Raw genomic sequence first — 22545 nt, 5'->3', positions numbered from 1 at the left:
AGGATAATCTTCTAAATTTCGATTTTGTTTTGAATAGAACAATCCGGTTTTTAAGACCTTCAACGTTAAGTTATTCATTCAACCGAATCCCAATTATCCTCATGGCGAAGAATGTATATGATTAAAGAGATAATACGAGAGTAGATAAATCATCTTTGTGAACTCGTCTTTGATTTAGTAGAACATCAATCTCAAGCAACTATCGTCTTCCTCAACCAAAGTATAGATACAAAAGTCATTGCGAGAATTTGAACTTAAAGCCTCATGTGTGATAAAAATAAATGCAGATTAATCATTTACTGCTAAAGTATTATTGTCGAGGCCATGTTCAGTTGTCAGACTTGTAACCTTTGCACCGGTTAATAGTCGGCCCAAATCAAGAGAATTTTTACATATACAAGATTACAAGATTAATGACAATCTTATATGAAGTTTTAAACAACGCGGCTACAAATTAACGGAGACATTTCCAGAGTGAGTATACACATTTGGAGAGTACATAAACAAAGCCGAATTCGTCTTTTCTTCCCCTTCTCCCTCAAGGGATTAAGCAGCAAAAACAAAGCGAAAGTGTTAGCATGTAGAGCAGAGGAATGCAGCCTTGTCTAATATGCTCATGCTCGCTGCGGCTTACAAGTTAATCTGCAGTCATGCCAGGATGGATGTCAGATTCATATAATTGATCACATATTTGTATTTTGACACAATTGCATCGACAGAAAGGCAAATAAAAGGTGAAGTTGTAGAATTACTATTCTTTGATTTTGAAATATGATGGAATAAAGCAAAACGACTCATTAAATTATCAATGCTTCTACTATCGGGAACCAGCACAGTTTCAGCAGATTTATCAATGCAGTTTTCATTATGAGCCATCCAGAAACAACAGACAAATGCAGAAACAAGTCGAGGAGGCAGTTCAAACAAAACAGCCATCAAATTGAGCTCAAACGTTCTCTAACATGAAGATACTACAAAGCAGATAATAGACAAATCAGGGAATGGAACGCAGGAACGGTCTGGGTTCCTGACCCTTGAATCCTTGGTCCATTCCTACTTCCTAGTTCCTACACAGGCAAATGCATCATTTTCTTGTTCGCGTGTCTAACTAATGCTAGTTTTGAAGCCCATGACTAAATCTCTAATCCAAATATCCGATCCAACACATCTGAGTTGCAGATCATCAATTAAGTATTTCGATCAATTAACAAGGTTAATGTTTTTCGTTGTATGGCTGAGTAAACAAGGAGCATATGCTTGTAGCAATAGGAAACATGATTTCATGGATAAAAACATACCAAGTGCAATTTAGCTGCTACACTATCACAACCATAACAAGGAATTTCAGGAAGGACATAAAAAAAACCGTAACAAACTAATAATATAAAATCATCACAAAACATTCACTCAACACCTTGACGAGCCTCCCAATAGTAGAGTCTCGGGATGCCTTATTCATGTGACCTGCCATAAGATCGCGTGGTGTTGCTTCCAAAACCCCAACACAAAGAAAGAAAGAAGAATGAACTCTATAGCTTTTCATTATCACCTTGCCACCTCGGCATTCTAAATTTGGATACCAACTTACCTAAGACTACCATCACAATGTTCAATAATCAATTCCAAGCATCCTAGAACACAAACTGAACAATCACTATACTCATGGAGATAAGTTAAGATTTCGACTGTACACCGTCTCTTGGCTAATACAGTAGTAAATTTAACGACAAACCAGACTGACTTCACCAAAACCTACAAAAACCAATAAGTCTATGCCAAGAAGCTGTATCGTGAAGACGATAATTTCACAAGATTTGTTGCTAAAGGTCATCTCACAGGCACAACTACTACTTGTAAAGAGAGTACACGGAAGTCAATTCACATAATTAAATTATGAGTGTAGCTCTACTCCATAAAGGCACTTACCACTATTTTGTGTCTTCATATTTCTTATTGTCATCGACCGTGCCATTTACATGTTGAGTGGAAGCAGTGTCTTCATATTTCTTATCGTCATCGACTGTGCCATTTACATGTTGAGTGGAAGCAGTGTCTTCATATATCTTATCGTCATTGACTGTGCCATTTACATGTTGAGTGGGAGCAGTGTTTTCATATTTCTTATCGCCATCGACTGTGCCATTTACATGTTGAGTGGGACCAAAGTCTTGGGGACCAGGATGAAGAAGTTGAGAAAAACCTTGTCCAAGTGACTTCCATATGCGTATACCCAAAGCCGAAGGAGGAGTATCAGTGCTTGAAACTGATGATGCTTCAAAAGGAACAGCCGATTCTGGTTTAAGTTCAGAAAACCTAACTGCTCCCAAGATTCTTTCGGGAAGCTCTACTTCTGTTTGGCTCTCAATAAGAAATGCTAGATCAACTGTTAGGGATGTGATATAACCAAAAGCAAGATGAACGATAGCATTGGCAACCACGGAAGACCCAATATCAATATCCACTTCTAGAAAGTTCTCTCCTACACAATATTTGCATGAAAGAGCTCGGCCAATAACACAAATAGCCTGTTCTCCAACTGCTCTCTTAACAAGCCAAGGGCCTTTCACAATGTTTGCAATCAATTTGAGCCTTGAATTCCTAAGACAGTCATCCCCCTTCAAAAATTGACCGACCACAGAATCCTCGGGAAATGGTTCTGGAGTTACAAAATACGCAATTGCACTGTAGTTTTCTTTACCTGGAACTTGAAGATTGAAAGCCCAAACAAAAGGTTTATTACCTTCTGGAAACTCACTATCGAGTACCTTCCTTACACGGTTATTAGGATCATTCAAAACTTCAGAAATCTTTGACGAACCTTTAATCCAATCAAACCCCAATGGCTTCAAGAGATATTCGCCCCCAGGTATTTTCACTCTGCTCGAGAAGTACTCAGGACCTCTAACCATAAATATGTCTCCAGAGGGAGAAGCCCAACCATTGGGACAATTTTCTGGTTCGAGCATTGGAACAGCGCCTTCTGATATTACCCTTCTCATCCATTCGGGTTCACCTTTCTCATTTTGGTTTGCCATAACCTTAAAGGGTTATCTGTTCAAAAATGTGCATCGTTAACGAGGAGGGTAGATTGAATAAAAAGGACACCACAAAATCTTACATAGAAGGAATGGTATTACACATGAGACCAATCCAATAACTCTATAATCAATCAACGAATAGATAAAAGTTTTGAGTGGGTCCCACAAGTGAAACCGTCTCATACAAAACCCACTGGACACAAATGCCATGTGATGTTATCTTTCTTCCCATTTTTACCATCTATTCGACAACTACATTTTAGAGGGCCAGAACTAAGTGTTAATGCAGCAACAAGGATGATTCATTCAATAATACAAAAAACAGATTCAAAGAAATTGATTTAGCATCATGCAGTCATCAGGCTTAAAGAAATTCACGCAAAAGATCTGTTTCGCGTAATAGCCCCCCATTCATCTCACTTTCCTCAAATACATGTCAATTACTTCTGTCAAGAAACTAGAACACGAATTCAGCATTACATATTTTCATCACTTGGTTTGTAACACCCATCAACTCTACAAGTCTACGACTTTAAAGCAAAATGCTTGTGATATCTTTCACATTTCTCCATTAACTTCCCATTAAAAGCTTACCATGCTGTTATATACTCTTATCACAGCTTACACTCTAACTTTCTGGCACAACAAGCCAAGAAATAAACCGACATTGAGATTAACTAATCTTGTGCAATTTTCTTATTATTATGATCATGTAGTGTAACAATATAATTAAAACTGCAGAGGTATAGGGATGTTTCATGTGTGTTGAGCACCTCAATTGCGACTAAACAGTAGGTCTCCTGAAAGACCGTCTCATAATAAATTAGCATGTGAGACGTCTTTGATTAACACTGTTTCTTTTTGGTGCACTTCCATTGACTATATTGAGAGACCGTCTCACATGATCATTTCTGACTAAATTATACAACAAGCTTTCATCATTCTTTGACATCAAAAAAGGAAACTTCTATATCACGGCATGACATGAAAATCTAAAAAATACCCAATTCAGAAAACCCTAAAACAACATAATTCCAATAACAATTTGAATCATCATCTCAGCATAATAACAAATATTAGACCAAAATAATCACAAAATTCAAGCAAACAAAAAAATAATCAAAAACCCACAAAAATAATAACTCTAAAAACAAATTCAATTAATTTCCAATCAAATAAAGTATCAAAATTATTGAAAGAACTGACCTTTCTTTAAGCTTTGATGAGATGAACCCAGAAAAAAATGGGTCTCTAAGAAACAATAATATTTGGGTATCTTTGAGTTTGACACAGAAAATAATTGAATAAACTGAATATAATTGAATAATTGAATGAAGTATTACTAAGTCAAGAGATTAATTAAAGGAATGAATAAATGAGGAGTTTAAAGTAAGTTATGAATAAATGGAGGTTTAAAGCTTTAAGCAACAATTACTATTGGAGTGTTGGGTCCTACAAATAGATTAGCTGCTAATTGAAACTGACAATTTGAAGATGATGGAGAAATGAGTCACTCTAAGATGAAAAGGAAACAAGTACTGTATTTGTTTCTATTTGTTTTGCTAATTGGGGTAACTTACTTGATAATTAAGGAGTAAAGTTTTAACAATCAATAGGTTTGTTTTTGTTTGTGGATTTCTAATGTTGAAGTTATACCCCCTCTGTCCCGGTCATTTATTATCCTTTTCTATTTTGGGTGTCTCAGTTATTTGTTGTCCTTTCTACTTTAGGATTGTATTTGATGAACAATTTGGTCATTCACACTCAATTTGGTCCTGGTCCACATGTCATTTACTAATTAACTCTCTCCTATTTCCTTGGTCTTTGTGCCAAAACCAAAGGACAACAAATGATCGGGACTGAGGGAGTATATTAGATGTAGAGGTGGCTAATATGCCGAGCTGGCTCGGTTCGGCGTACCCGCATGCCTCGCAACCAATACGTTCTTGGACCTGGGCTTGTTCAGTGATGCCCCGACTCAGATAAGGTCGATTATCGATGCAATGTCTTGACCTAATAGAAAAGAGGTTACATGAGCTCGGCCAGTCCGCCTCGTGTCAACCATAATACAACCTGGGTCATGCTCCAGTCCAACTTTACCAATCCTAGCCTTAACGCTGGCCCAACAATCGAGCATGCTCCACCTGATGACCACTTCAAGTTAGGAGTATTCGAGTAGACCATACAAAATATATTTGGAGTCAGAATACACGATTTGAGCTAGTATCTAATTGAATACCAAGATGTTGTAGTTTGAATATTCACCTGAATTTTACTTGATTTGGTAAATAACTCAATCCGATTAAATAAATGACCGAATTACACCATTGTTGAAATGAAATCAAAATTATGACTCAACTAAATAAATTCAATTGAACTAACACGACCTAAAATCGAACCAAATAATTCGTTTCTCGGCCCAATAAAATTAGAACATATGGAGTAAGCATAATTTGGTTCACCATGAAAATGCACGTAATCGTGCATCGTAGAATAAGAAAGTTATGTTTCAACACAAATTCTTGTTTGTGACGGCACATATCCGTCACTCTTGAGTGACGCATACCATTTTACCTCATAAAGTACTCACTTTTTCTCTCTCTGCAACACTATTCATGTGATCTCCTTTCTCCACTAACCCATTTTGTTACCATTTTAACTCACACAATATCCGCCACAAATGATAATCCGTCCCAAGGGAGACCCATTGATGTTTCAAATGTAAACAAATTATTGGAGGGAATATATCATAGCTCCATACATGCAAGTACATGTGAGTTCTCAATAATTTAAACCCTAAAATTACTTCTAGTTAGGATCAAGTTACATTAATTTACACCCATTTTCATAAACCCCCTAATCATGATCTCATTGCAAGCACTACTCTTTTTTATGTCAATACTCAAATGTATGATTTCATGATTCGATAACAATTCAAATAGCGATAGTTGATATGCATCTAGTATTTAACTTTTTTTTTTTTAGCTTAGTATATTTTTTTACTTTTTAAACTACCCTATAATCTTAGTTGTTGTCTTGTTGATACTCTATTTTCAAGTTCTCAATAATTTAATCCATAAATTCGCTCATAGTTAATATTAGTATATATCTTTGCATATTTTATTGTAGATTCTTATTATCTTGTTCACATTGTAATCCTAAAATATAACCTAGAATATATTCGGTTGTAATCGTAATCTTAGGGTTGTAATGTACTTCGAGTATATATTGTGAATAATATATATAAACGAGAAACCTTTCAAGGGATTTAATTACGTATCAGGTTAAATCGTTCCTCCTGTGCCCACGTCTTGCCCCTGGCAAAACACCCGTCGCTGCCTCATCGTTTTCCTAGCCTCACGCTACAATGGCCAACGGTGATAGCTCGACTCCCAAAACTTCTCTTCATCCCGTCTACACCGTGACTAACATCCAAAACAAAGTACGTGTGTTAGATGTCGTTAAGGTATCCTACGCGTCTTGGGTGAACCTTTTCACTCTTCACACTCGTGGATACAAGGTCTTAGACCATATTGACGGCACACCCGCTCCTGCGAAAACGGATGCCTCATATGAGGCGTGGTATGAGATCGATGCACATGTCCTTCAATGGATATATGGCACAATGTCTGATGACCTCCTGCCATGGGTTCTTGAACCCGATTCCACCGCTCAAGAGGCCTGGAATCGCGTCAAAAACATCTTCCTCAACAACAAGGGCGCTTGTGCCGCCAGTCTTGAGAGCGAATTCCACAATCTCAAGCTCGGAAAATTCCCGTCTTTTGATGCCTATTGCCAACGCCTTCGCGAGTTGTCGGGCCAATTGAAAGACGTCGGAGCAACCATTACTGATCAACGCTTGGTTCTTCAACTCGTACGTGGTCTGCCCAAGGAGTATGATACGGTCGCGGCCTACATAAATCAAACGCTACCGGCGTTTGAAACAGCCCGCAGCATGATTGAGTTGGAGAACCACCGTCAGTCTAGTCGTGAAGATGCCACGGCTCTCGTTGCTCCATCTGCCCCCTCCACCGATTCTGACTCCCCTACCTCCTCTCGCCAACACAAGCGAAGCAATGGTGGCACAACAAGGGTAATTATAATGGTGGGGCCTCTCGACATCAGTCCAAGCCATCATCTTCTGTCGCCAATGGAAGTGTTTCACCGTGGGGTTCTCTACCGGGATGGCCTGCATCGTGGACGCCACCTCCTTGTCCGTACCCCACATACCCCGACTAGACCTCTCCATGGCAACCCTGGCCTGCTCCTATTGCGTCCTCTGCCCCTCGGTCTACTTCCAGCCGTGGTGGCTCTCGACAATCAGGCCCAACTTTTGGCCAAGCCCACATGGCGTCTAATGACGGTCAGCAACAAATACAACCCACGGACTTGGCTCAAGCTTTTGCCGCTCTTCAGCTGCAGCCCTTTAACCAAGGGCAATTTTATATGGACACCGGTGCTTCCTCGCATTTAAGTGCCGACGCAGGTATGTTCCGTTCCCCTCTTAATCATAGTTCGATACATTCTACTTATGTCGGTAATGGTGCTAGCATTCCAATTCATGGGTCCGGAACAACCACTCTAGCAGCCCCGAATAGAACCCTTCATCTTCACAATGTTTTATATACCCCGAAAATTATCAAAAATATAATTTCCGTTCGACAATTATTTACCAAAGACAATAACATTTCTGTCGAATTTGACCCGTGTGGTTTTTCTGTGAAGGATTTAGCGAATGGGAATCTGATTCTGAGGAGCAATAGTGATGGTGATTTATACCCCGTGTCAACCGAGTCCACCTCGACGCCCTCCGAGTCACGCCAGCATTTTTTAACTTTTTCATCCGATGTGTGGCATTCCCGTCTTGGTCATCCGGGTGCTAACATTTTAAGTTTTCTTAAGTCAAATTCTCGTATTGATTGTAATAGCAAATCAAACTCGTCTTTATGTCATTCTTGTCAAATAAGCAAACACAGACGATTGCCCTTTCATGATTCATCTTCTACTACTCTCGCACCTTTTGATATAATTCATAGCGATTTATGGACCTCACCCGTCACAAGTAAAGCCGGTTACAAGTATTATTTAATTTCATTGATAACTTTACACAATTCGTGTGGGTCTACCCGCTAAAATTCAAATCCGACACCTTCACAAAATTTCTCAATTTCCGTAATTATGTCAAAACTTAATTTCAGAGAAATATTAAAGCTTTCCAATGTGACTTAGGCCGAGAATTCGACAATAATGATTTTCACAATTTTGCTAACCAAAATGGACTTATATTCCGGTTCTCTTGTCCACAAACTTAGTCCCAAAATGGCAAAGCTCAGCGCATGATCCGTTGCATTAATGAAATTCTCCTCGCCTTGCTACACCACTCATCCACGCCTTATGGGTGGACGCTCTTCACACGGCCATGCACTTGCATAATATTTTGCCCACAAAACTCCTCCACCTCAACTCACCAACTTCCGCTCTCTTCCACAAACACCCATCCTACTCTCACCTACGCGTGTTTGGGTGCACTTGTTATCCAAATTTATCGTCCAAACGACCTCACAAACTCGCACCTCGTTCCACAAAATGTGTCTTCATTGGTTACCCTCAAGAGTTTCGAGGTTACAAATGCTTTGATCTTAGTAGTGTTAAGCTCATTATCTCGCGTCATGTCACCTTCGACGAATCAGAATTCCCGTTTGCGAACCCCTCATCGACCACCCCCCACATACCCTCCACCAGTGGCCTCTCCCCTGCCCTCATCGACGCCCTCATACAGCCCCCTATTGTTGGAAATCATATTTTAAATATCACAGATTTTGGTTTAAATTTTAGTCATAAAACTTAAGGATCTTATGCATGCAAAACATAAACAAGAGTAAAGAAAACGGGTTCCTTACATTTGGTGTTTCGGCAATATGGGCACTAGTAAGTTCACCTTCTTACTAGTTCTTGAGCTTTCCAAAGATGGAAGAATAAGATTCAAGTGTAGAATCTCTCCCCAAGGATTGTACCAAGATAACACCCTTAATAGTTTTAATTAATATGAGACTAGTATTAACTAAAACTACCTCAAAAATGACACAAATAAATTGTATATGCTCTTGATGTATTTCGGTCAAGAGGAGGTATTTTGTGAGATTTTGCTCTCTTATTCTTTCTCAAAGTGTAGAGTAATTTTTTATGCAACACTTAAAAATACAACATGTATATTTTTAATCTTATAGAATGATGAAAATAAGAGGAAAAAACTCTTTATTTTGCTCTTTGGGAAACCGGGTAGGAGGGGAGTGGGGAGCCAATGCATGAAGCCAACTTTCTTCCCAAGAAGAGTAGGCTTGCATGGCTACATATAGGTAGGTAATCATTGTGTTTCTAATTGTTTAAAATATAAAACACAACCTTAATACTCCCTCCACTAAAACCGGTTTCTACCCATAAAATGGAGGTCCATATTATTTTTGTCATTTGTCAATTGTGACATATGTGACATGTTGCATGACATGTTACATTATAATGCATTTTTAACATATTAAAAATCATCATATTAATAAAATATGTCACATACAAAAATCAATACATATATATAAAGTAGGAACTTTTCGAGCGATATTAGAGAGTCCAACTTTTTTAGAAATCCTAATAAGTGTAGATCTAGCTTTTCCCTTCTAATAATTTATGAGAAAATTATCCTAATCAAAGTAGATCTAATAATTTATGAGAAAGTAATCCTAATAGAAGTAAATAATAATACTAATAGAAGTAGATCTAATAATTTATCGATTATACATTACAAAAATAATAATAGAAAAATAACTTTATAAAGAATATTTATTTTAGAAATATTTATAACGCAAAAAAAAATCATATAATAAACGTATAAAAGTGTTAAAAAAAATTATTTTATAAACATACAATTAATCTTTGTGAGAAAAAAAAGAGATCTTAATTTCTTACAAATATAAAATATTGTCAAAAATCGATTTTTACTACTTAGTGAAACTCGTGTAGTAACAAAGATAATTTTATGTAAATTTTTTTTTGAATATTTAAAAGATTTACAAAAGATTCGAGTTGTTAATTATAACCAAACCCGTAATTGTCTTAAAAAAACCTTAGAAAAAAAAAACTAATTTTTATTTTGAAAAAAAATATTTCAGGAAAAAGTAACATGTCATAATAGGAAAAAGAAGTAAAGATTAAAATTTACTTAGTATTTGGCAGAAAAAAATTTCTACAATGACAATATTAAAAATAAACAACTTCAATGAAGGCATGAAATAGTTTTAGCTCTGACTTTCTATAACGTATCAAATGTGTATGATTAGATTACGAATAATATTCACATAAGATTAAAAAAATTGAGCTACCATTTAAAAATATTAAATAAATCTCATATCGATTTTGTCAAATGAGCCAAAAAAATAAATACAAATGAACAAAGTCAAGAATTACGATTTTATGTGGGATTAATAATCCAAGAACCAGCTAACTATGAATAAATCAGTGTACGATAAATATATAGAAAAATTGTAATAACTACATATAATCTACTATTATATCACCTATTTTTTTTCTTCAAACCGGTTTCAAATTCATATCAAATCCATAATAGATGTTAAAAATGTATCAAACTGCCAAATATACAAAATTATGCGGTTACGTCAATTTTTTACTTTCTAAACTTCAATTCATCTATGTGTTTTTATTCACTTAGTTATTACCGCGGTTTGTGTATGGCTGGTTATTAGACTTATTACTTGGTCATATACTGATTGTATATTTAAAAGTGTAATAGTTTTTACAGTAGCTTTTCGTAGTTTTTTTTTTGAAAAATTTCCATTTTGGTCCCTGAGGTTTGGGTTAATTCCACTTTAGTGCCCCGAGGTTTGCATAATTCCACTTTGGTATCCTGAGTTTTCGACTACTTCCCATTTTGGTAACCTAAGTTTTGAATAAATTTTCATTTTGGTGACCTAAAACATTTAATAGTCAACTTTTATCTTAATTACATTTTCAGTAAAATAAACTGCAAAATTGGATATTAAACTGCATACAAAATAGTATAATCAACATAATATTGTAAAAAAAAAAATGCCTTTACATTTAAAATATTTTTTTAGTACTCCCTTCATTCATCTTTTATCTTCCCATTTCAATAAAATACTCCCTCTATATATTAGAGAAGTGGAAAGATAAAAGATGAATGGAGGGAGTATAAAATACTAAGAATGTTATGTATAGGTCAATAAAGTGGTAAGTAGTCAAAACCTCAGGGCACCAAAGTGAAATTATGCAAACTTTACGGCACTAAAGTGAAATTAGGCTAAACCTCAGGACAACAAATTAAAGTGAAAATAGTCCTTTTTTTTGTTAATGGTTAACTATAAGGTATCCCATATGGGTTTAGTTGAATATAAAGTACCCCTTAGTGTAATAAATTAGGTCAAACTCATATATATTGGTTAAGAAGTGAAACGATTGTACATATATATTTACTAATTTGAAGCCATTTTCTTAAAATTGAAACTCTGTTATGAAATTTTATTCATTTTCTTATTATAAATAAAGAGTAGAATAAAAATGTAACATAATGAAACTTGATTTTGTTAATAGATAACATTTCAAATAAACAAAAATGAATTATAGTTTTAATAGAATTAATCTAAAACTAATCGAGTTTATGAGTAGTATCCTAATATCCTACTCCCTCCAATCCATACAAAACTCCTGATTTATTTTTTGGAGGTCAAATTTTGAAAAGTTTGACCGTTAATTGACTTAAAAATATATCTCACATCTAAAAAATTAGATTTCGTATTTTATATTTCACATGAAGTTCATAGGGAACAACCAGTCTTAATGGTAGATAGCCAAAAATAAATTTTTATTTTTTAGAGATCTAACAAAAATCCTCCAAACAGGCCGCTACATATATAATTAAGATACATGTTGTTTTGCGTACCACCATTCAACATTTACACTGTCGTATGCTTACAAAATGGAATATTGGTAGATGTTGTAAGTTAATCTAATTTGTGAATATTATAAAACCAGTCTCAATTATCACGTGTTCATTTTATGGAATTAAACCACATTTTTGGGAATGACGTTTTAAATTAACTAAAATCGATAGTGCGTACAACAATAAAAATAGGTAATTACATAATACAAATAGGTAATTACATAATACAACTGTGTCTTCGGATGTTATACAACTTCGGATACTATACAACTGATATAATTAATACCAAAAAAAAAGTACTCCCTCATATTCTCTATGTTCTTCCATAATTGTTTTTGGGTAGAATTTAGTTGGAGTATGATATGTGGATGTAAATGAAAGTAAGAGAGAGAATGTGGGGTCATAAGATATTGTAACCACAAAAGATAGACAGATAAGGAAAGTGGAAGATCTTAGTAAATTTGCCGTTTTAGGAAATGTGGAAGATGTTAAAGAATAGGAGGGAGTAACTTTTATGTTAAAGGGACCACAAATAGGATTATACATCCAGTTGTACCATAAACATTGTACAACCAAGGTATAAGAATCCGAGCTTATATGTATTTTTTCTGAGCTAATTCAAAGTTCATGTTTTTAATGTGTAAATGAATGAGTTCAATACTTTCTAATAAAACTCATATTATTTACCATAAAGCTCAGATATTTTATCACAAAGCTCATATTCTACACCGTACAACATATACAACTGGTTGTATAATCCATGAATTGTAAAGGGACTGATGATCCATCAACAATCAACTAAATCAACCAAAAAGTTTTCTGTGTTCCGATTTTCAACATAGTTGAACTTTTTTTTTATCAACTTAGTTGACTTCTACTATCAAACCATGACAATGTAAACCAACGTTTGAATTCGTAGAACATTCAACATGCATATTGTTAAAAATGATCCTAATGGAGTCTCATGCATTCTATGTAATAGAATCACATATATTTTTATACTGTTGTTTAGAGGCTATTAATTTTATTGGAATTCAGTATGGATTGAGTATATAAAGAGCAAAACACTATCTTAATTGTAGATAGTCAAGGTAAACTTATGCTATCGGAGATCTAACATTTTCTCTAAACACACTAAATATAGATAATTATGATGCCCGTTGCTTTACGTAACACTATTTAGTTTTACGTAGTTGTTATAGGTTACAATAATTTGCAAAACTCATAAAGGTCTGTCTCAGTTATTAAGGGCAATTCATTTCATTTGGTGAGCTACACTTTATTTATGGAGATAACTATTGTATTTAGTTAAAACCAACTAGTGATATATATCTATAACAATAATGGAAAAACTAATTACACACTCTTACTATGTTACTTGATGTTTCACAACTAAAATGATAACTACTAAATGACAAACCTTCTATGTTGAAAGCCCTAATACTTCATTGATGATCAACTACACTAATCACGAACTTTTTTTTTTCAATGATTTTAAAATTGAACTTCTTTTATCAACTATAAAATATATTTATACAGATGATCTTAATAGAAGCCCCGTGCATCGCACGGGCTTTTCAACTAGTAACTAGTAATTCACAATTACTTGTACCAAAATGTGTCATATGATTATAAATCACATCTACATGTGGTTATAATAAATTATTCATTCTATTTTTAATTGTTTCATAAACAATAAATTAATCTAAGTAATAAAAAAATTCGATTATTTAGACCGAATCTTATTTAATCAAATTACAATAAGAGACGTAATTTTACTCACAAAATCACTTGTCAATTTGAAGGAATTTAATTAACCCATATCGGCATACGATTAATTAAATAATCAATTAAGAGCATTACCCTATATGTATGACCTTAGGGGATCAACTCGTCACCACCGTCGTACGACAGTTGACAATGAAGTTATACTTTCCCTCGTGTATTCTTAAATATGAGATTTAAACATGTGATCATCATGATCGACAATTGTGATCGCATTATTGTCGGGGACACTTACTCCAACAATCTCCCACTTGTCCTCGACAAGTGTGCGTCACCAATTCTATTGTCCTATTATTATATCCCACTCAATGCAAGGTGTCTTTCGGGTCGTACTTGCAAGTGATCATATCGAGAGTGGTTTCCTCGATCTGGAGAATAACTGATTGACCGGAATTATCTACCATAGATACCTTCCGAGCGTGGCCACGCATTTCAAGTTCATTACTCCTCGAGTGGCCCTGAGATATTGTTATAACCCTGACAAAGGGGTGGACAATTCCTATCGCACTATTCCCTTCGACTAGCCACAGCTCATCATAACCCAAAATAAGCCCTTTAACCCCATTTACGAAGGTCGTAGGAACATAAATCAAAGTTACTCTGAAATTGTGCCACCTTGGGCGAACTGTCTTTAGTCAAAAGAATCGACTCATTAGAATACTATAGTAACTCTTGCCACGACCAGGCTATATAAATTTTCCAGAACTCTATAAGCGGTCATTAGGCCCGACAAAGTGTTCCTAACAGTCTGCCTATGTGATCGACTAGTCATCTCATATGACTTTATGGCACTTGAACTTGCCATCAATCGCATCACACTCTAGTCACTTCGAGACGTCACCTCATACAAGTGACTATGGGCAAATACCATGTTAATCCGGGTTCACTTTAACGGGGTTCAATATTGTCTCTACAACCCGTTTGGATGTAACAAAGTATAAAAGAAGTTTTTAGATTTAAAAACTCGAACAACAAATGTGATTATCACATATGAATAGTCAATACCTGATTACTACTTCATATTCTTATAATCCAATTTGATCTTGTATGTAGTTGTTCATCTCAATCCAATTGAAATGACATGACTTATCATGTTAAGCCTATGACTAGGCCTTGGTCAGTAGGTTTTAGCAATTCCTTGCTCAACCTTGCTACATACTTGTTTTCCTTTCGTAATGCAAACAGTTGTATTACAAAACTTTCTGAGTACGTTGTCTAGATTCAATCTAGATATAGGCTCTCTTGCCTTAGAATAGCTCCCACTGTTTTCACAGTGTGCGGGACTCATCCCTTCTTGCACATCTCATGATTGCAAGTGTACTCAATTTTCGTTGTAAGCATCTCTCATTGTTCTTTATTGCCTAGAACAATTCTAGCAAATCCATTTCTTAAATAACATAGCCACAATGGTTTATTAACCATCTTTAGGTGTTTCGAATAAGGTTTTTGTCCGAAACCTTATGCAATCTCAACAGTCATTAGTGTAAGCCCTTACACAAATTTGTGAATTGCATCAAAAACACTTAACTTTGCATCCTTAGTGCTTCTTCAAGCACTAAAGAATCATCTATACGGCTATTTGGTAACCATTACTTAAATTCGATTTTGAAACAATTCATCATACTCAAAGTATATGAAGTGTTATACATCATTACTTATTTAATTGATCTGACAGCGGAAGCAAATGGATCAATCAAATATGTTCAACTCGATTGAACTAGTCATGAATCTTATCAACATAAGACTTCTTATTTGACGTTAATATCATGTGGATTGATCTCCATAAATCCGGATATTAAAGATGTATTATAATACTCCAAAAGTCTCAAATCATTCCCAGTGATCAATATGTCATCCATATATAAGATTAATCAAAATTTCCGTAACTCCCACTAAGCTCCATGTATAAACACAAATTCTTGACTTATCGAGAAAAGTTTTATAACATGATCAAAACATTGATTCCAACTCATTGATGTCCTACTTAAGACCATCTCTTAAGTTTCACGTTATCTTAGGATTGCAAGAATTTACAAAACTCAAGACATGTATTGAATACATTCCTTCTAATTGAAGAAGTGGGTTTTAGATTCACTCGCTATATATCATCATAATGAAATACAATCGCTAAGAAGATCCAAATAGGCTTAAGGATTTAAACTAGTGCAAAACCCTTTGCCACCAATCAAGCTTTGATATCTAACAAATCCACTTGGAATTTGTTTCGGGGTTTCATGGTTCTAGGCCTTGAATCGAGTTGTGACTAGTCATATGTTACTTTCTGGAAGTAAAATGAATCAAACAATTGCTTGTAAGTTGTAAGCTCTTTACCTTTTAAAAGTAACACTAATTTATCATCTTCAACAAGTGATGAGTTTAACCTCCTAGGTTCCGAAGAAACAACGTTTTACACAGAACGTCTCATGTAGCCAAGAAAGACCAGTTTCTTGCGACATACAATTCTTTTGTGGCGAACGTCTCATGTAGCTACGAAAGACCAGTTTCTTGCAACATACAATTCATTTGTGGCTCTTGAATATTTTCTCCCACTCTGTCTTCTAGAAATAAACTTGTATTCTAGAAAGACAGCTTCATAAGCCACAAACCCGTTGTACTCATGATTATTGTAAGGAAAAATGAGCATTTGTTTCTTGTGAAAACTTATAAGCATGGTACCCTACCATTTCATATCTCATATGAATTATTTTAGATTTAGTGGAAAAATAATTTAGACAATATGATAAAATCTCCAAAAGGATCAAGTAACTCAAAGTAACTTGATTAAAGTCCAAACCATATCGAATAGGGTTTGATTTATTTATCCAACCACACATTATCCCATAATGCGTGCTAAGAGAGATTAACTTGTGAAATTATATCATATTTCCTTTGGCTTATATCATAGTCTTCACTTGATAATCCCATCATGACGAAATCGTGATTCCTGGAACTCTTTGAACTTCTTCAAAGATTTTTCTATTTACCTTATTAAGTGAACACATTAGTGTCAACTTAAATCGTTGGTAAAAGAAAATGATCAACCTATTCTGGATCAATGATTTACAACCTCGATCTCCTTTTCAACCAAAGGTACAAGACATCTTGCTTTGAATACAAGATACGCATATACCATAAGATTAACAATCTAATGGTTCCAAGAGTACTCGATAACTCTTTGCGTTCATCATTTCAGAATTTAAGGTTTAATCTTGGGTTACCATTTTGAGTCTTGCATCATCTACATGATCTATCATTCTAGTTTGGTTTAAAATATAATCACCTTGATAATGGGCCAGCCATACATAAATCGTGGTGTATAGGGTCACAAAAGTGAAACCCCTTTTGAATCTTAACAAGATTATATTCTTATTTAGAGTTTATGCACTTAATAGTCATAATTAAGGTACAACTATAAACCCAAAACTAGATTGAGTACACAATGACTCTATCTCTCGACATCATTTGTTGCTAGTCGTCATATTCTAATCATCCTATGTATCAAATACAATGATGAAAACCACCATCGGTTTCTAATAATGACGAAGTAGTACTAGCAAAACTTATGTCAATCAAATAAACATTTAGAGAAGAAAGTCTCATTAGATGTCCCACAACTAAATTGCTTGTTCTTCAATAATTTGGGGTAGTTTCCTTTCTAGTGTCCAACACTTCCAAAATGGAAAATTTATCGGCCGGGATTGATAGGTTTAGTATCGTTATTCTCAATAACTTAACTTTTACCATTACCTTGTATCAATTCCATTCTAATTTTACTTCTTTGAACCTCGTCCTTTTCTTAACGGTTAAGAGAATGCTCCCACTCATTTCAATGAGTCTTTGCTTAGAGAAGCAAAATTGAATTTCATGAAGACTACTCTTCAATTCATTCGTTTAGTCTTAAAACTTTCATTGAAGTGGTTGCAGTATTTTGGTCAATTTTGATTTCCAACAAATCTAGTTACCAAAATGATTTAACGTTTCAAAGTACTTAACTCAATTAATCACATGAGAAATAATCCATTTCAAGTAGATATGTTAGTCAAGAATCAAAAACCCTTTTGATCATGAATAACTTTCATCTATACTCTTCACAAGATATCCTTCCAATGGATAACACGAGGTTTTAGAAGAAAATTCATATTTGTCTTTAGTTACGATGTTTTAATGGAGATTTGAATTAAAATCGAAATGATATCGTATAATTTGAGGTAAAGAAATAGAACAATATGATAACGGAATAAAGAAAACAAAACATTTATCGTTATAATAATACTTGTAAATATTTTAACAAGTAAAACATTTACATAGTGACCTCTACCCAACTATGATAAATGATCCCGAGATCCAAATTCATATTAACTCGGACACGGTGAGCCAATTCATCCTTTATTAATATAACTCGGTGGATTAAATCTTTAATCGATTATACTTTTAGAACTCTCGGACGATAAAATTACTCTAATATTTATCTTTAGCCCGGAACACATGCGACTACGGTCACGAATACTTCCGTTGAACTCAATCCAAATTTCGATGTAATAACATTTTATTACCTACTTACCCAACGTAACAAGGTTTGTATTACGGTGAAGCCGGATTAACTCCCTTATGAAATTGGGATTCATGGTTTCTACTATTTGGTAAGGCTATATCTCAATTATTAATTTAGCGAGAGGTCATGTCAATTTATTATCTATCACGTTTTAAGTGAACTAAAGCGGTGAACTACGATAATTATAATTGACACGGTCGATGACTCGAGTAAATATAATGCATGTTTAGTTATGGCGATTTAGCGATGCATGCAAACATATAAAGAAAATGCAAAGCATAAATATAAAGTCCTAGTATGGCCTTCCTAAAATAGTAAATCTAATAAACTATTACAAATTCGGAAACCAACTCCTTTGGTCCCTTGAACTTCGGTCTTGGCACGCATCTCGAGGTAACACCGCCTTCATGGAAACTCCGGGAAATTACAAAATAATAAATAAAAATTACATAATTTCCTATTATACATTTGTAATAAAATAAATCTATTAAATTACAAAACGGTGATACAAAATCACAATAATTACAACCGAATCGATATTCGCATGCATTTCGGGTAATACCAATTAAAAATTAAGGCCATACTAAGTAAAATTACATAATTCAAAATTATATAAAACAAAAATATGACAATCATAAATAAAATGCAGCATTATAATATGTATGAACATGCTTAATTTTATGCTAAATCGCCTTTTAAGAGCCAATATCATATATTACATCAGTTTTTATTGATTTGCGTGATTTAACTTATTAAAGTCACAATATGTTACATAAATTCATATTTATGTTCAAGTTAATTACCCTAATCATCTTAGGACTCAAAACTTAGTCTTCACTATTATTTTGACAATAATTCAACTTGATTTCTTAATATTGTTCATAATGGACCCAAAAATACAATTTTATATTATAAACTCCAAATTAAATTATAATAATTTCAAATTTTGAAATTCAAACTCATGAACATTCTGGAAAAAATACCATGACACTCATAATGTTCAAAACTTAGGTTAAAAATTCCGAAAATTTTTCGAGAAAAAAAACATCGTTGCGGTTTATCGATTTATCAAATATGACCATTAAAATATGAAAAAATTAATTTTAATCAATTTTTCACTTTTAGATCCGAAATGTGGGATAAAATGCAACATATGACGTTTTTCTTTAGTCATGAAATATGTTTTAGCATTATAGGCTAATTTAAGTCACTATTTATTGAATTTTTACTCAAAAATTCATAAATCATGCATAAGAAGTTCAACTTGTCTAATATTTTTACATACATTGAGTAAAAATGCATGTGACAACATATAAAATTTTCATGACCAGATTCGAAATATAACTCATATAGTCATATTAACCTAATAAACCCTTTAAATTCGATTTTGACTTATAAAATCCATATTTTATGCAAAATAACTTAGTTTTTCATGAAATTTAACATGCAACCAGTAGATAATATATGTGAAAACATATCCAAAAATCACTGAAAAATTCGAAGTTTAGTTATTTTTCATCCAAAAATGACATTTTTCTCATAAAAATCACATTTTTCTCATAAAAATCACATTTTAATGTCAATAATATATAAAATGAACAATAAAATCCATAAATTGTCCCATATGACCTAAAATACATTTAGGACCAGAAAATTTTAACATGCAAAATTATTTCGTGATTTATCTTCATAAATCCTAAATATCAAGTTTTATTCGTTAACTAATTAACTCGGAAAAACAAACCCAATTTTGCATGCAACAACCATGTGCTCTGATACCACTTGTTGGAAATTATATTTTAAATATCACATATTTTGGTTTAAAGTTTTAGTCATAAAACTTAAGGATCTTATGCATGCAAAACATAAACAAGAGTAAAGAAAACGGGTTCCTTACATTTGGTGTTTCGGCAATATGGGCACTAGTAAGTTCACCTTCTTACTAGTTATTGAGCTTTCCAAAGATGGAAGAATAAGATTCAAGTGTATAATATCTCCCCAAGGATTGTACCAAGATAACACCCTTAATAGTTTTAATTAATATGAGACTAGTATTAACTAAAACTACCTCAAAAAAGACACAAATAAATTGTATATGCTCTTGATGTATTTCGGTCAAGAGGAGGTATTTTGTGAGATTTTGCTCTCTTATTCTTTCTCAAAGTGTAGAGTAATTTTTTATGCAACACTTAAAAATACAACATGTATATTTTTAATCTTATAGTCATGAAAATAAGAGGAAAAAACTCTTTATTTTGCTCTTTGGGAAACCGGGTAGGAGGGGAGTGGGGAGCCAATGCATGAGAGCATCCGCAAAGGTGGGGAGGTGCCTCCCCATATGTCCTCTCTCTCCTCATATAGGGCTCCTCATTGTTGCACAAAGCTCCCCAACATTTGAGGTTCCACTGTTTTTAGAGGAGCTCCCCCCAAAAAAAGTAAGGCAATTTGTGTTACTTTTGGGGAGGTTCCCAAATTTTTGTGTGTGAATTGGGGAACCCCATTGTTGCATAAATGTAATTATGAAATGGGGAGGGTAAATGGAAAAGTTAGTGGAAAATGAGGTAGACGAATAAGAAAAGGAAAGAGAAGATATGGGGAGCCTCACCTTTGCGGATGCTCTGAAGCCAACTTTTTCCCAAGAAGAGTAGGCTTGCATGGCTACATATAGGTAGGTAATCATTGTATTTCTAATTGTTTAAAATATAAAACACAACCTTAATACTCCCTCCACTAAAACCGGTTTCTACCCATAAAATGGAGGTTCATATTATTTTTGTCATTTGTCAATTGTGACATATGTGACATGTTGCATGACATGTTACATTATAATGCATTTTTAACATATTAAAAAATCATTTTAATATGTCACATACAAAAATAACTAGTAATTCACAATTACTTGTACCAAAATGGGTCATATGATTATAAATCACATCTACATGTGGTTATAATAAATTATTCATTCTATTTTTAATTGTTTCATAAACAATAAATTAATCTAAGTAATAAAACAATTCGATTATTTAGACCGAATCTTATTTAATCAAATTACAATAAGAGACGTAATTTTACTCACAAAATCACTTGTCAATTTTAAGGAATTTAATTAACTCTTATCGGCATACGATTAATTAAATAATCAATTAAGAGCATTACCCTATAGGTATGACCTTAGGGGATCAACTGGTCACCACCGTCGTACGACAGTAATGTGAAACTCTAGTCAGCCAATCATTACAGATATGTGTGGACCAGTTGACAATGAAGGTATACTTTCCCTCGTGTATTCTTAAATATGAGATTTAAACATGTGATCATCATGATCGACAATTGTGATCGCATTATTGTCGGGGACACTTACTCTAACACCTATGCCACCACCCGACCCGCCCCTGCCCAACTCCCCACGCACTCCTGTCACACCACCTCATACCTCGCCTGCCAACCCAAACAATTCCCCGCCCACAAACCCGTCCCCTGCCCAGAACCCCGCAAATATCCCTCCTCCACCTCCTCCCCCCCTCCCCCACCTCCTCCACCCCGTGCTCACACCATGAACACCCGAGCTATGCGCGGGATTTTCAAACCCCGTGTCCCCATGGACCTAGTAGCTACCAGCTCCCCCGCCATCTCCCTTATACCCAAGTCACCCACCCTCGCCCACCAGGACCCGAATTGGCATGCTGCCATGGCCGATGAGTATCGAGATCTAATTGAAAATAAGACATGGGAATTGGTACCGCGTCCCACTAATGCTACAGTTATACGGTGCCTCTGGTCTTTCGTCATAAATACAAATCTGACGGGTCTTTGCAGCGCTACAAGCCACGCCTTATAGTAAATGGGAAATGTCAACAGGTTGGTATTGACTGCGATGAAACGTTCAGCCTGGTCGTTAAACGTACCACTATTCGAACAGTGCTCAGTCTCGCTAGTTCTTGCTCTTGGCCAATTCATCAATTGGATATCAAGAATGCGTTTTTACATGGTGATCTTGTTGAGACAGTCTATATGCATCAACCCCCCGGTTTCGTTGATTCCTCTGCTCCCCATCATGTATATCGCCTTCGAAAGTCATTATACGGTTTAAAGCAAGCCCCCACGAGCTTGGTATCAACGGTTCGCGACATTCATTTAATCTCGAGGCTTCACGAGTAGTGTTTGTGATCAATCTCTGTTCATTAATCGAGATGGCACTCATATGG

General features: G+C 34.7%; 1 protein-coding gene across 1 annotated transcript; it reads right to left on the bottom strand.

The window, feature by feature from the left end:
* Positions 1-274: 274 nt before the first annotated feature.
* Positions 275-4560, bottom strand: LOC141606296 (protein ENHANCED DISEASE RESISTANCE 2-like). The gene is made up of 3 exons (XM_074425362.1): positions 4245-4560; positions 1927-3051; positions 275-642 (listed from the first exon to the last, which is right to left on the bottom strand). The coding sequence occupies exon 2, from the start codon at positions 3033-3035 to the stop codon at positions 1929-1931; it is 1107 nt and encodes a 368-aa protein (XP_074281463.1). The 5' UTR covers positions 3036-3051; positions 4245-4560; the 3' UTR covers positions 275-642; positions 1927-1928.
* Between the last annotated feature and the right edge of the window lie 17985 nt (positions 4561-22545).

This window comes from Silene latifolia, chromosome 10 (assembly GCF_048544455.1).
Source record: "Silene latifolia isolate original U9 population chromosome 10, ASM4854445v1, whole genome shotgun sequence".
NCBI classification, from domain to species: Eukaryota; Viridiplantae; Streptophyta; class Magnoliopsida; order Caryophyllales; family Caryophyllaceae; genus Silene; species Silene latifolia.
This window is presented reverse-complemented; position numbering and strand designations above follow the sequence as displayed.

What these genes read in the sequence shown, in the direction of transcription:
- LOC141606296 (XM_074425362.1), bottom strand. Translation starts at nt 3,035, where the DNA reads ATGGCAAACCAAAATGAGAAAGGTGAACCCGAATGGATGAGAAGGGTA.